The 14,402-nt window shown below is 45.4% G+C and overlaps 1 protein-coding gene across 2 annotated transcripts in view; it reads right to left on the bottom strand.

Annotated features, from left to right (window-relative positions):
• The window catches only part of CHFR (checkpoint with forkhead and ring finger domains), a 63,452-nt gene extending 50,511 nt beyond the window's left edge, over positions 1-12,941 (bottom strand). The window contains exons 1-5 of one of the 2 annotated variants that reach the window (XM_077293361.1): positions 12,804-12,941; positions 8,222-8,357; positions 4,847-4,946; positions 2,859-2,968; positions 1,979-2,038 (exon numbers count right to left, since the gene is read on the bottom strand). In XM_077293361.1, the coding sequence (XP_077149476.1) occupies positions 1,979-2,038; positions 2,859-2,968; positions 4,847-4,946; positions 8,222-8,345 (394 nt within the window). In that variant the 5' untranslated portion in view covers positions 8,346-8,357; positions 12,804-12,941. Of the gene's footprint in view, positions 1-1,978; positions 2,039-2,858; positions 2,969-4,846; positions 4,947-8,221; positions 8,358-12,697 lie in introns of both variants that reach the window. The other variant, XM_077293362.1, reaches the window with a different exon arrangement.
• Positions 12,942-14,402: the final 1,461 nt, after the last annotated feature.

Raw genomic sequence — 14,402 nt, 5'->3', positions numbered from 1 at the left:
AAAGGCAATCTGCACCAAGAACATTCCCTTGCTCCCGTTTTCTCAGACTGTGACAGAGATGCGGCCCACTCGGAGGGAGGCGCACTCTAGTCGCAGGCAGTGCGGGGCTCCTGGGGTGGCGCATTAGATGGATTGCAATTTGGGAAGAGGGACAAGGTCTGAACAGATGAAAACTTTTTATTAAAGGAGGAGCATGTAAAGTGTAAGACAATAGGAAGAGGATAGGCGTGAGACTACAGGAGGTTAGGCATAGAGTGAGAGAAAAAGAGAGCTAGTATGTGCCAGGGTGAGCTTGCTGGGGATGAGAGCTGCCTCTCAGTGGCAGTGCTTACTCGGATCCAGGATCCTGGCTGATGTAAGGAAGGCAAAGCCTGTGGTGCTCATAAGTCCTGGAGATGCTGGGGTCTGGGGGGCTGACTCTGTGGTGAGGCACGAGGTGTTGTGCTGCGGAAAGCGCAGAAGATGGCATTGGGCAGTAGGGGTCTGGGCGCCTGAGAATGAACGCAGATTTCCCGATCGGTGAGACAGGGAGGGTGAGCAGCGGCAGAATAAAGTGCGCAGCATTCCTGCACAATGGGAGGAAGTTTTGATTGGCAGGCGAAAAAGGCTGGGAGAGTCGGTGTGCGTGACTGGCTAGGCTGTCAGAGGTGTGGCCTAGCTCTGTAGAAGGCCAGGTCAGAGCTGGGGACTAAATATGTACCTGGAGGCCACATGGGGATGTGGGTAGCGCGAAAGCTGTTGCAGGCCATTTAGGAAAGGGGAATTTAGGTCTTACTATAGAACAGGGCTGAATATTAAGTCCCTTTCTAAGAATCTTTTTCTATTGGAGCCCCTTCACTGCTGTGGCTATGCCTGTCCTGAAGATCTGGAATCCTTCTTTCTTCGCAGACCAGTGGTGGAAGATGGACATCAAGGGACTTGAAGGCAGACCTCTGGAATGCTGTCATCAGGGAACCTGGGCGCAGACTTTCAGGCTGCTGTCAGGTAATGGATCTGTCTTCCTACCCTGCACGTCTGGCTCTGAAGGGGCCGAGCGGGCCAGGTGTAATGGCAAGGACGGATGCCCCAAACACTCTTGATGTGTTAGGGGTGATAGGGTCCTGCCTGGTAGACACGAGAGGATACAGTAGTGATGCAATCCCTCACTGTGCTCTCGGTCTCTAGGGGGGAGAACAGAGTGACACAATTATACTCCGTTGCCCAGAATCACAGGCTGTATCTGAAAAAGATATCATTAATAAAAGACAACAAAACCTAAGGAAGAGACAGAGCTGAGTGCAGTCCTGTATCCACCTCCTACTGACGCTAAGCTAAAACTGATCAGCTTTGTGCCAGTTGGTGGGAGGAGCTAACTTTTTTTGCATAGTGTCAGCCTCCTAGCTGCAGCAGCATACACCCATGGTTAGCTGTGTCCCACAAATGAAGGCCTGTTTCTTTTGCTATAACGTTTGGTAAAAAATGACAAGAGGCTGGATACATAAGTCACTGATTTCCGTGACCTGTGACGTATGCGTTAATGTGCAATCATTTTTGAGAAATCATAACCAATACATTGTAGCATATGGCAAAATATGTCAATCAGCAGCTTGAGGGCAGTGCTAGAAAGAATACTATGATCACAGGACACTGATTACAGTCCTGGTCACTCACTGCACAGATTACCGTGTAAGTTCTCCAATTCTGCTGTACTTGAAAATAAAGGAGAAGCTTGGGAAATCAGCATCTGTCACTACTTTATCCTGTCCTTAACATATAACTTATTATTTTACAGGAATCGTGACATATGCACAAAACCATTTTGCAAGAGATGTTTGATCTCAACAACGAAACGCATCATTTAGGCTTTCATTTTTTTTTTCTAGGACTGAATAGCATTCATGTTACCCTATTCTGCCTGTCAGAAGAACAAAAATCTAAAGAGAAGCAACAAACATAAAAATAAAGTCTAAATGGCAAGTACAAACATTAACACACCCACCTGCGGGCTCTTGCATATTGTCTTGTGCTAAATTCAATGATCTGTACAGAAAAGCAACATCTACAAAACAGAAGCAAAAATCATTTTATAGAACGTTAAATGTATAAAAGGGAATCTGTCAGATTTTGTCACCTACTCAGAGCAGATTTATTTAATCGTATGAACATATATTTTAATAACACATAAGAATGAATAACGAACAATAGAAAGTGATTGAAAAGGAACAGAGATCAGTCAAATATCGAGATTTTCTATGTATACAATAACATTGTCATTTCCAGTGTAGAAATCATTCTTGTCACCAGTATAAGATCTGAGGGGACATTTCTCAACAATGTGCTGAATTGTTCTGAGAGCAGAACATTGTAGAGACAGTGTTCTTGATCCAGTGATGTGTCACTTACTGGGCTGCTTGCTGTAGTTTTGATAAAAATCACTGTTTTATCTGATGATCACTTATAGAATAATATAAGCAAAAGGAAAGGTATAATCCCACCCCCAGCACTGATTGACAGCTTTCTGCCTATGCACAGTGAGGTGGATGGGGTTATTATACAGCGCTCAGAATTAAAAAAAACAACAAAAAACTGGTACATCTGTAGCAGATAAAACAATGATTCTCTAAATACTACAACATGCAGCCCAGTAAGTGACACAGGAAAGGAATCAAGGTATCTGCCCCTACATTATGCTGTTCTCAAACAGGGTAGTGAAAACCTGATGACAGATTGCCTCTAAGTGCAAATCCACCCCCCCCCCCCCCCCAGCACCCACAGTCCCTTCTGGGAGAAAAAATCAAAACAAAAAAAATAAAACAAACACACACACACACACACACACACACACACACACACACACACACAAAAGAGTCGCAACTTACTTTGTTCTGGCTCATGCTTCCTATAAACAATGTAGATTATATCGCCGTTATTTAAGGTGTAGGATTGCTTCTTTACTACCTTCTGCTGGTTAATCACAGTGCCATTTGTGCTGTAAAAAACAATGTCATTTGCAACATCAAATATAACATTTACGATTATATGGAAAAAAGTTTAGCTAAATCACTAAATAAAACACTTTAAATGTGTAAACTACAGTTTTCCCATGCAGTATAATGGTAAGGTATTCCAATCTTAGTATCTCAGCGAGATCTCATTTCCCGAGACCCTGGTGCCGAGATCTCCATCTGCGCATGTAAGTTGTGTTTCTTGGAAGAAGGGGAAGGAAAAAAAACTATTCGGAAAATAGGTCGGTCATGGGTTAACTGAAGTGAATTGTACCTGGGGGAAGCCAGCAAGCAGTTTACAGAGCACTGCTATAACATGTCCATACACCATTTACATCCTGCTGCTGTCAGAGGTAGTAACTACGATCCCAAGGAAAGGTCATCAATATAGTAGTACAAAACCCCTTTAACCCCTTAGTGACGGAGCCAAATTTTTGAAATCTGACCAGTGTCCCTATATATGGTAATAACTCTGGAACGCTTCAACACATCCCAGTGATTTTGAGATTGTTTTTTCATGACACATTATATTTTATGATAATGGTAAATTTACGTCAATATGTTTTGTGTTTATTTATAAAAAATGTAAAAAATTTGAGAAAAATGTTAAAAAATTAGCAATTTTCAAACTTTGAATGATTATCCCTTTAATCCAGATGGTCATACCACAGCAAACCATTAATAAATAACATTTCCCACATGTCTGCTTTACATCAGCACCATTTGTAAAATGTTATTTTATTTTGTTAGCATTTTAGGAGGATTAAAAATGTAGCAGCAATTTTTCATTTTTTCAAGGAAATTTACAAAATTTATTTTTTTAGGGACTTAGCCATATTTGAAGTGACTTTAGGGGTCTCATATATTGGGAAACCCCCAAACGTGATACCATTTTAAAAACAGCACGAAAACTGCAGTCAGGTAGTTTATTAACTCTTCAGGTGCTTTACAGAAATTAATGCAAAGTGGCATGATAGGAATGAAAATGTGTATTTTTACCACCTAAATGTTTCTAACTTCTGAACAGATTACTACAGCCGTCAGACTCTAAGGCCGCTATTTGGTCGTGAATTGCCATGACAAACATCAGGACCACAAAATCAAGATCTGAGGGCACCAATTCGGTTAAATAGGAAGCCCCCACACTCTGTTAACCATTTATAATGATGTAGTCACTATTGACAGCAGCACCTAAGGGGTTAAACAGAGTTGGACGATGCAAATACTGATCGTGGCTGATGCAGCAAGTTGTCAGCTATAATGTACAGCCGACAGCTGCTGGATTGTCACCTGTATGGGGAGGCTATTCTCTTATATCTCAGGTCAGTTAAAAGACGTATTGGCTGTCATTAAGGGGTTAATAAGTGCCAATTGACTTCCTATAAAGTTGAAGGTTACTTGTTAAGAGCCATTTATCTGATTGTACAGAAGGACCCTTAAAATTTGTTGCACCAAGTTTAATATGCACATTGTTTCTTCAGAGAGGAAGAGGACTAGAACTCTAAAGTGCCACCTATTGGAAGCAGCAATCAGGTTTGTAACATCCCGCCTGCTGGCGGTCTGATCATTTGGGATCCCCAGGAATCCCAAGAACCAGTGCTCTATGGAAATGTAGTGTTGCTGGATCATGTGCACATCCACCCCATTCATTTTTTTATGGGACTGCCGGAGATAGAGCGCAGTGTTCATCTAGCCTTTAGCACATCCATTAAGAATGAATGGAATGGAGATGCACATGATCGACCATCTCTCCATTCACATGGGGCTGTTCAGAGTCCCAGCTTTCAGGATCGCCGGGGGATCGGAAAGTTATCCACGATCCAAACTTGGTACAACCCCATTAATAGTTCTTTCCAAGTTACCTGGTGTCCTCTAAGGAAACAACTCCAGAAACCTCATCCACTGTTATTTTGCAGTGTTCTCCAGACACCAATTTGTTGCCAGGAAATGAAAGGTCACAGCCTGTAAAGATAAAAATAAATAAAAAAAAGTCAGCCTACTGTGAATCTTCGGCCACGTGCACACGATCCGGAAATGGCAGCGCTTTGGATGCAGCTCGTGTTCGCCACGTCCAAAGCGCTCCGTCTATTGAACGCAGCTGAATCGGCATGTGTTCACTGAACTGTGCGGATTCACCGTGCCCAATACATTCTATGGATGTAATTTCTGTTCTGGAGGCTTGCGTCTCCACAAGAGAAATTGACATACTGTGGTCTGGAGAGACGTGGCGCATGTCCGTCTCCGCGGACGTCTGTGGACGCATGGTGGACATCGGATTTCTTGAAATCCTATCCACTATGCTGTACCATCTGGACGCTGCACAAGTACGAAGCCTCCAACCCGCATCGTTTACTGATCGTGTGCACCTACCATTACAACAAGACGTGTCTAAGAACACACCCTGCTTGTTGCTTTCAGGCTGCAAATATATTAGACAAATTTAATCTGTTATGTGTAGACGACAAAGCAATCTCATGTGTAATCTCATGTATAGTTTTAACCCCTTAGTGACGGAGCCAAATTTTTGAAATCTGACCAGTGTCACTTTATGTAGTAATAACTCTGGAACGCTTCAACAAATCCCAGTGATTTTGAGAGTGTTTTTTCGGGACACATTATACTTTATGATAATGGTAAATTTAGGTCGATATGTTTTGTGTTTATTTATAAAAAATATCAGAAATTTGAGAAAAATGTTAAAAAAAGCAATTTTCAAACTTTGAATGATTATCCCTTTAACCCAGATTGTTATACCACAGCAAATTATTAATAAATAACATTTCCCACATATCTTCTTTACATCAGCACCATTTGTAAAATGTTATTTTATTTTGTTAGCATTTTAGGAGGTTTAAAAATGTAGCAGTAATTATTCATTTTTTCAAGGAAATTTACCCCCCAATTTTTTTTTAGGACTTATCCATATTTGAAGTGCCTTTAGGGGTCCCATATATTGGGAAACCCCCACAAGTTATACCATTTTAAAAACTGCACCCCCTGACATATTGAAAACGGCAGTCAGGTCGTTTATTAACCCTTCAGGTGCTTTTCAGGAATTAATGCAAAGTGGCATGACAAAAATGAAAATGTGTATTTTTACCACCTAAATGCCTCTAACTTCTGAACAGATTACTATAGCCGTCAGACTCTAAGGCCGCTATTTGATCGTGAATTGCCATGGCAAACATCAGGACCACGCAATCATGATCTAAGGGCACCAATTGGGATAAATAGGAAGCCCCCACACTCTGTTAACCATTTATATGATGTAGTCACTATTGACAGCAGCATCTAAGGGGTTAAACAGATTTGGACGGTGCAAACACTGATCGTGGCTGAGGCAGCAAGTTGTCAGCTATAGTGTACAGCCAACAGCTGCTGGGTTGTCACCTGTATGGGGAGGCTATTCTCTTATATCTCGTCAGTTAAGATACGTATTGGCTGTCATTAAGGGGTTAAAATTTGGTGGCTGGAATTACAGATCTGATGTTACAATATAGACCTCTTGTGGACACATTTCCAGTCTCCAGGACCTCCTCACAGGTGGGCAAGAGTCGGGTGGTATAAAGTAGCTCCTGACAGAGACAAATTTTTACCTTTCCTGTGGGGCCTTATTTCGATGCATTTAATAACCAGTCATTAATGCATGTGCACATTATGCTTTGCTTGGACGGAGGAGCTGCCAAGGTTTTCCTAAATGAAGCTGCTTCAAGATAAAGATTGCGGTCTTATTCCAGAAGGGGCTTTGCAGTGTAAAGAGCGGATCGCTTTGTTTGGAAGAAGAATGAAAAGATTACTTTTTTTTTTTAGACTACTTCTTGGTTTCTGAAATTTGCAGCAGTTAAAGGAGGTGACAAAATACTGAACATGTGCACAGCAATGTCGTTTTTACTGTGCATTATGTTCACTTTTTGCGATGACTTTGAGATGCTTTTTTCAGACAGCAAGCACATGAAAAATATGTGACATGCATATATTGTTAGGGCATGTTCACACAGTTTCTTTCCGAGAGTTTTTAGAGCAGAATCCCTCCAAGTGCACGTAGACACTAGCATGCTGGTGGTCGGTTTCCTTAGGAGTCATTGACAGCGTTCATATAGAGAATTTTTCCCGGTAATGGCTAGTATAGAGTGCGGCCAACTATGATTTAGTGTTTCCAAACCTTATAGTGGTTAAAAGAAGTGACATGCGATGGAACTTGTGCACAGCAATGTCGTTTTGACTTTGCTGGGCATAATGTTTGTTCTATGAGGAGCTTTTTCTGCCCTTTCATGTGAATTCTGGATGGAACCCGCCTGAAAAAGGAGCTACGTGCACATATCTGATATTTCAAATTAAAACATGGTTTTTGATGAGTTTCTGCTCCATAAACTCCAGAAAAAAAAAATCTTTAGTGTGTCTGAGCATACCCTTAACGTATGTATTCTTTTTCAGACAGCTCTACAAATTGCAGGCATATGTGGTACTATGTACAGTTGTGCTCAAAATTTTACATACCCCAGCAGAATTTTTGCTTTCTTGGCATTTTTTCAGAGAGTATGAATGATAAACTTGTTTGGTGTTATCATTCATATTCTCTGAAAAAAGGCCAAGAAAGCAAAAATTCTGCTGGGATATGTAAACTTTTGAGAAAAACTGTATGTGACAAGTTTTTTAGACTGCATCCCGCACTGGAACCCATTGCATCCTCCATGATTTACTATACTAGTTTTATAATGAAATCTGTGAATGTCACAGATGTATATACCATTCAATGGGATAAAAAGATGCAGGTTTTATTTCTAAACTGATTCAACGGAGCTGTGGAAATTAATGACACTATATAGAAGAGTACATACAGTACTATAAATGGATGATGGGACAGATCTGTACAAAAGTGAACACTAGCCTCCCTTTTGGTTTGTCTAGCAGGATTTGTATTAAAAAGTAACATATATGTTTACTAATATTGGCACTCCAACTTGGCATTACATAGCTTTAAATGGGCAGCCACTGAGCACTAGCTAGACGTCAGCTCTGAAGTGGGGGGGGGGGGTGACAGGTACAGATGCTTATAGGGAGGGAGCGTCCAGGAAGCAGCCTCTCATGGGGTGATAAGAGGTCAGTGTGGAAGGAAGTCAGGAGTGCACACAACTACTAGGAGTAAGACATACGCTGTAGAGGCAGCTGTGCCAGTCAGCTGTTATGGTACCTTCCGTCTTCACATGCCAGAACAATACATCTATGCATAGAATTACCTTTCTTCCTTCCAATCGTCCATTCCTTTTTGCAGAGAAAAAGCTCAGCAGCAGCAGCCTCTGCCTCCGCTCCTGGTAATCGGCTCAGCTTCCCCCAGGGCTTCTTCTCCCCTAAGCCTTCCATCTCAATTCACATCTGAAACAATCGGTAGAAAACCACAATGAGTTGGGGGCAGGGAGAACCAAACTTATGCATCAGAGAGACAGGAGAGGTCCCCTCCCCGCCAACCAGACACAACAGTACCAGCAGCTCAGACCAGAGAGCAAGCTACTAGAGTACAAGCTAACATCCAAGGAACTGGATGGAGATGGGCGGAACGGCATTAACCCTTTCACCATGTGCTGCATTTAGGCAAGCCCAGTATAACAATAGATGTAACTTATTATTAGAAAAACAATCCTAATCAAACCCAAACAAAAATGTGAGAAATATGGCTGAAAGTTGTAGCCCGAAATGGCAATTTGGTTCTAGACAGGGAAAAGCAGTGCTGTAACTAGATCTGTTCTGTATGTCATCAGCAAATGAATGCACAATCCCACTCAGACAAAGGATGCCGCCGAAATCTGGAAAAGCATCATAGTGAGCCAATAGAGCGAAGGTAGAGACTGTGCATGGGGAATTCCTGGTGACATGGGGGGACACATTACACAGCAGATATAGAAAGATATTATTGCCTGGCTATTATTCTGGGAGGCTGGACAGCCTGAGCCGGGGAGTGGGGGTTGGAGGCAGCTGTCTGCGATTGCGGTCCGGTGATTGGGTGATGAGGTGCCATGGAATTTCTGTCTACTGTGGGAGGTGCGGGGTTTGTTGTGAAGAAGACTTCATTATGTGTGGGGGGAACTGCAAAAATAAAAGTTTACTTATTGCTGAAAAAGCTTGGGAGCAAAATCAGGTACAGGTAACGGAGAGGGAGTGAAAAGTGGGCAACATACTCTCCACTGATTTGGAAGGGTGGCAGGGCTCAGAATAGTGCGAGAGAAACAGCCATTAGCTGGGCACAGACCCAACCCTGGCTGATCGCTTTATAAATACAAAGTATCTCCGCAGGGAGAAAACCAAAACGGTATTTAGCCAAATATACCAGTCATAGGTTACATCTGACAACTGAACAAACCCAATATGGCAAATCAAAACCTTCACAGGTAGTCAGTTATTAATCCCGTATAAGGACAGTATGCTGTGGGGTGACGATCCAGAGACCCCTCCAATGTAACTGATGGCTGGTACAGTGATCAGAAGGTGTGTGTGTGTATCAGTGGTGGAGAGAGTCAGTGGCGGGCAAAGTGTGTGTGTGTGTGTGTGTGTGTGTGTGTGTGTGGGGGTCAGTGGCGGACACAGTGTGTGTGTGTGTGTGTGTGTGTGTGTGTGTGTGTGTGTGTGTGTGTGTGTGTGTGTGTGTGTCAGTGGTGGACAGAGTGTGTGTTAGTGTGTGTGTGTCAGTGGCATAAACAGCGTGTGTGTGAGTCAGTGGCGGACACAGCGTATGTGTGTGTGAGTCAGTGGCGGACACAGCGTATGTGTGTGTGCGCGCGAGTCAGTGGCGGACACAGCGTATGTGTGTGTGTGCGCGCGAGTCAGTGGCGGACACAGCGTATGTGTGTGCGCGAGTCAGTGGCGGACACAGCGTATGTGTGTGCGCGAGTCAGTGGCGGACAGCGTATGTGTGTGCGCGCGAGTCAGTGGCGGACACAGCGTATGTGTGTGCGCGAGTCAGTGGCGGACACAGCGTATGTGTGTGTGCGCGCGAGTCAGTGGCGGACACAGCGTATGTGTGTGCGCGCGTCAGTGGCGGACACAGCGTATGTGTGTGTGTGCGCGCGAGTCTCTCCCTCTACAAACCTACCTTTGCCCGACATTGCCATCTCTGTGTGCGGTTCCACCATTACTCCAAAGCAACATGCCCGCTGCCTTGGAGTCATCCTTGATTCCGAGCTTTCATTCACCCCCCACATCCGATCACTGGCTCACTCTTCTTATCTGCATCTCAAAAACATTTCCAGAATTCGCCCTTTTCTTACTTTCGACTCTGCAAAAACTCTTACTGTCTCACTTATTCATTCTCGTCTGGACTATTGTAACTCTCTACTAATTGGCCTACCTTTTACCAGACTCTCCCCGCTCCAATCTGTCCTGAATGCTGCTGCCAGGATCATATTCCTCGCCAACCGTTACACCGATGCCTCTACCTTGTGCCAGTCATTACACTGGCTACCCATCCAATCCAGAATCCAGTACAAAACTACTACCCTCATCCACAAAGCACTCCATGGCTCAGCACCACCCTACATCTCCTCTCTGGTCTCAGTCTACCAACCTACCCGTGCCCTCCGCTCTGCTAATGACCTCAGGTTAGCATCCTCAATAATCAGAACCTCCCACTCCCGTCTCCAAGACTTTACACGTGCGGCGCCGATTCTTTGGAATGCACTACCTAGGTTAATACAATTAATCCCCAATCCCCACAGTTTTAAGCGTGCCCTAAAAACTCATTTGTTCAGATTGGCCTACCGCCTCAACGCATTAACCTAATTATCCCTGTGTGGCCTATTAATAAAAAAACAACAACATAATCACGTTCCTCCATCATGTTCTCATACACTTTATGCAGTTAATAGCCTCTGTGTCTGTACTGCTACACACTTAGGCTGTTAACTGGTTCATGCAGCTTTACATGAACACCCGAGCCTTACACTATGGCTGGTCCAAATATCTAAAGCAATTGTTACCATCCACCTCTCGTGTCTCCCCTTTTCCTCATAGATTGTAAGCTTGCGAGCAGGGCCCTCATTCCTACTGGTATCTGTTTTGAACTGTGATTTCTGTTATGCTGTAATGTCTATTGTCTGTATAAGTCCCCTCTATAAGTTGTAAAGCGCTGCGGAATATGTTGGCGCTATATAAATAAAATTATTATTATTATTATTATTATTATGTGTGTGCGCGCGCGCGAGTCAGTGGCGGACACAGCGTATGTGTGTGTGCGAGTCAGTGGCGGACACAGCGTATGTGTGTGTGCGCGAGTCAGTGGCGGACACAGCGTATGTGTGTGTGCGCGCGAGTCAGTGGCGGACACAGCGTATGTGTGTGTGCGCGCGTGAGTCAGTGGCGGACACAGCGTATGTGTGTGTGCGCGCGCGAGTCAGTGGCGGACAGAGCGTATGTGTGTGTGCGCGCGCGAGTCAGTGGCGGACAGAGCGTATGTGTGTGTGCGCGCGAGTCAGTGGCGGACACAGCGTATGTGTGTGCGCGAGTCAGTGGCGGACACAGCGTATGTGTGTGCGCGAGTCAGTGGCGGACACAGCGTATGTGTGTGTGCGCGAGTCAGTGGCGGACACAGCATATGTGTGTGTGCGCGCGCGCGAGTCAGTGGCGGACACAGCGTATGTGTGTGTGTGCGCGAGTCAGTGGCGGACACAGCGTATGTGTGTGCGCGAGTCAGTGGCGGACACAGCGTATGTGTGTGCGCGAGTCAGTGGCGGACACAGCGTATGTGTGTGCGCGAGTCAGTGGCGGACACAGCGTATGTGTGTGCGCGAGTCAGTGGCGGACACAGCGTATGTGTGTGCGCGAGTCAGTGGCGGACACAGCGTATGTGTGTGCGCGCGAGTCAGTGGCGGACACAGCGTATGTGTGTGAGAGAGTCAGTGGCGGACACAGCGTGTTTGTGTGTGAGAGAGTCAGTGGCGGACACAGCGTGTTTGTGTGTGAGAGAGTCAGTGGCGGACACAGCGTGTTTGTGTGTGAGAGAGTCAGTGGCGGACACAGCGTGTTTGTGTGTGAGAGAGTCAGTGGCGGACATAGCGTGTTTGTGTGTGAGAGAGTCAGTGGCGGACACAGCGTGTTTGTGTGTGAGAGAGTCAGTGGCGGACACAGCGTATGTGTGTGCGCGAGTCAGTGGCGGACACAGCGTGTTTGTGTGTGAGAGAGTCAGTGGCGGACACAGCGTGTGTGTGAGAGAGTCAGTGGCGGACACAGTGTGAGTGTGTCGGACAAAGGGAGTGTGCATGAGTGTGTCAGACACAGTGTGTGTGGATTCCCGCACAGCTAAATCAAGAACTGTCATCGTGAAGGCAAAATGTAAACTCCAGAAAGACACGGACAAGACAGACGGATGGCGTGAGGCCGGGGAGCCGCCTTCTCCAGAGCCTTTCTTGCTTTTCTCAGCTGAGGTTTTAGTTTGGATGTCTTCCTGGACATAACCAATATTGTATCAGTGGATGAAGTTTCATGGCCGCCCTGCAGTCTAGCAGTGAGTACAGGGAAGGTGGGGGAAGGCATGGCTGGCTCAGTGGGTAAACACATCCTGTTAGGTGAGATGTCACTCATGTGCCAACCTGGCAGCGACCACTTCCCTGACAGGGAGCCATGTGCAGCCGTTACACGGGCATGCTGCTGAGTGCGGGGCACAGGGCCGGGGTGATTGCAGAGCGGGAGGGGGTGGGTGGCCGCAGAGCCGGGCCTGCCAGTCCTACCTTTCTTTCTCTGCCAGTGCTGACTTGTAAGCAGCATGTCAGCCGGTGCCTAGCGGTGCCCCCCAGCTGGCCGTACCCGCACACACCCAGCCCCCGGGACCATTACCGGCTCTCCTGTCTCCGCCGTCTCATCCGCGGCCGCCTCCCTGTCACAACACAAACCAGGCAGCGTCAGCTGATCAGAGGGCGGAGCCTGCGGGGAACGTGGCGTCTCCAATGGGAACTCCCCTCCTCAACTCCAGCAGAAGCGCAACAGCCATTTTTGATTTGGGCAGAACTACAGCGGCAGATATACAGTTACAGGGACAGCCAATGAGCGCTCACGGCTGATCCTGGCGAAAGGAAAGCTGTCATCTGATTGGTTATCAGGGTCACTTTCACTTTCCTCAACAATACCCCAACACACCCGTCTTGGGGCCCCTGGGGAATAGTTATGGCTTGTGAGGGGCTTCAGACACTGAGTCCTAGCTATAAGCCTCCAGTACACTGTTCTGTCAGCTCTGCCTACACTTACATGCCTGGAAGCAGGGCCGGTTTTAGACAAAGTGGGGCCCCAAATGCTAGCATAGTGCACCATCACAAACAGTTTGGTTGTATTTACATGCGCTGAGTTCAGGCCCTTAAACAAGTGTGGTCAAATATTCAATTCTACACTTGTTCCAGTTTCTTTACACAGTGTGAGAAGAATGACTTGGACCCATAGTCCTCCATACAGTATAATGCAGGTCCCATATAGTAAAATGCACTCCCAATGCCCTCAGAGAGTATAATGCATCCCCTTGGCTACTTTCACACATCAGGTTTTCGCCGTCAGAGCAACGGATCCGGCGTAAATTGTGAAAAACTGATGGGATGGATCCGTTTTTCCGCCGGATCCGACTAGGGGAATCAGCAAAAAAACGGATCCGTCCCATCTGGTTTTTTTTAATGTTTTACGACGGATCCGGTTTTTAAAAACGCCCATGGGAGGCTCCCAAACGTGATTGGCTACTGAAAACCTATATATACTGTGTTCCTAAAGCCCATCTTTGACAGGTTGTAGAGGAGAGCAAGGGCCTGGCAAAGACAGAAGGTGTGATGGCAAACATTCTGAAGATTTATGTGGATTTCACTTTTGAGACTAATCATTTGAAAGCGATTGTTCTGGAGAAGTGGCGAGAGAGACAGCGCATCATGCGTCAGCAGCGACGGCGTTTGTGGATCCACCCAATCAAAGCACAGAGAATGACGCGTATTCTACGTTATACATGGAGCTACGAGGAAACCCCGAGAAGTTTTTCAGCTCCGTGCGGATGAAAGCGGAGAACTTCGACTTGTTGGTGAAACGGATTGCACACCTCATCGCAAGAAGTGATACATATTGCCGCTTCTTAGTTTCACCGTCGGAGCGTCTGATGGTGACTCTTCGGTAAGCCATTTTTATTGTATCTCCTCCTGTTAAAGCACACTCATAACAGTAATGTTGTTACTGGTATTTCTTAAATATTGTTTACTAGATGGTGGCCCTAACGCATCGGGTATTCTAGAATATGCATGTCCACGTAGTATATTGCCCAGTGACGTAGTATATTGTCCAGTGACGTAGTATACAGGTCCTTCTCAAAAAATTTGCATATAGTGTTAAATTTCATTATTTACCATAATGTAATGATTACAATTAAACTTTCATATATTATAGATTCATTATCCACCAACTGAAATTTGT

This window comes from Ranitomeya variabilis, chromosome 1, assembly GCF_051348905.1.
Source record: "Ranitomeya variabilis isolate aRanVar5 chromosome 1, aRanVar5.hap1, whole genome shotgun sequence".
NCBI classification, from domain to species: Eukaryota; Metazoa; Chordata; class Amphibia; order Anura; family Dendrobatidae; genus Ranitomeya; species Ranitomeya variabilis.
This window is presented reverse-complemented; position numbering and strand designations above follow the sequence as displayed.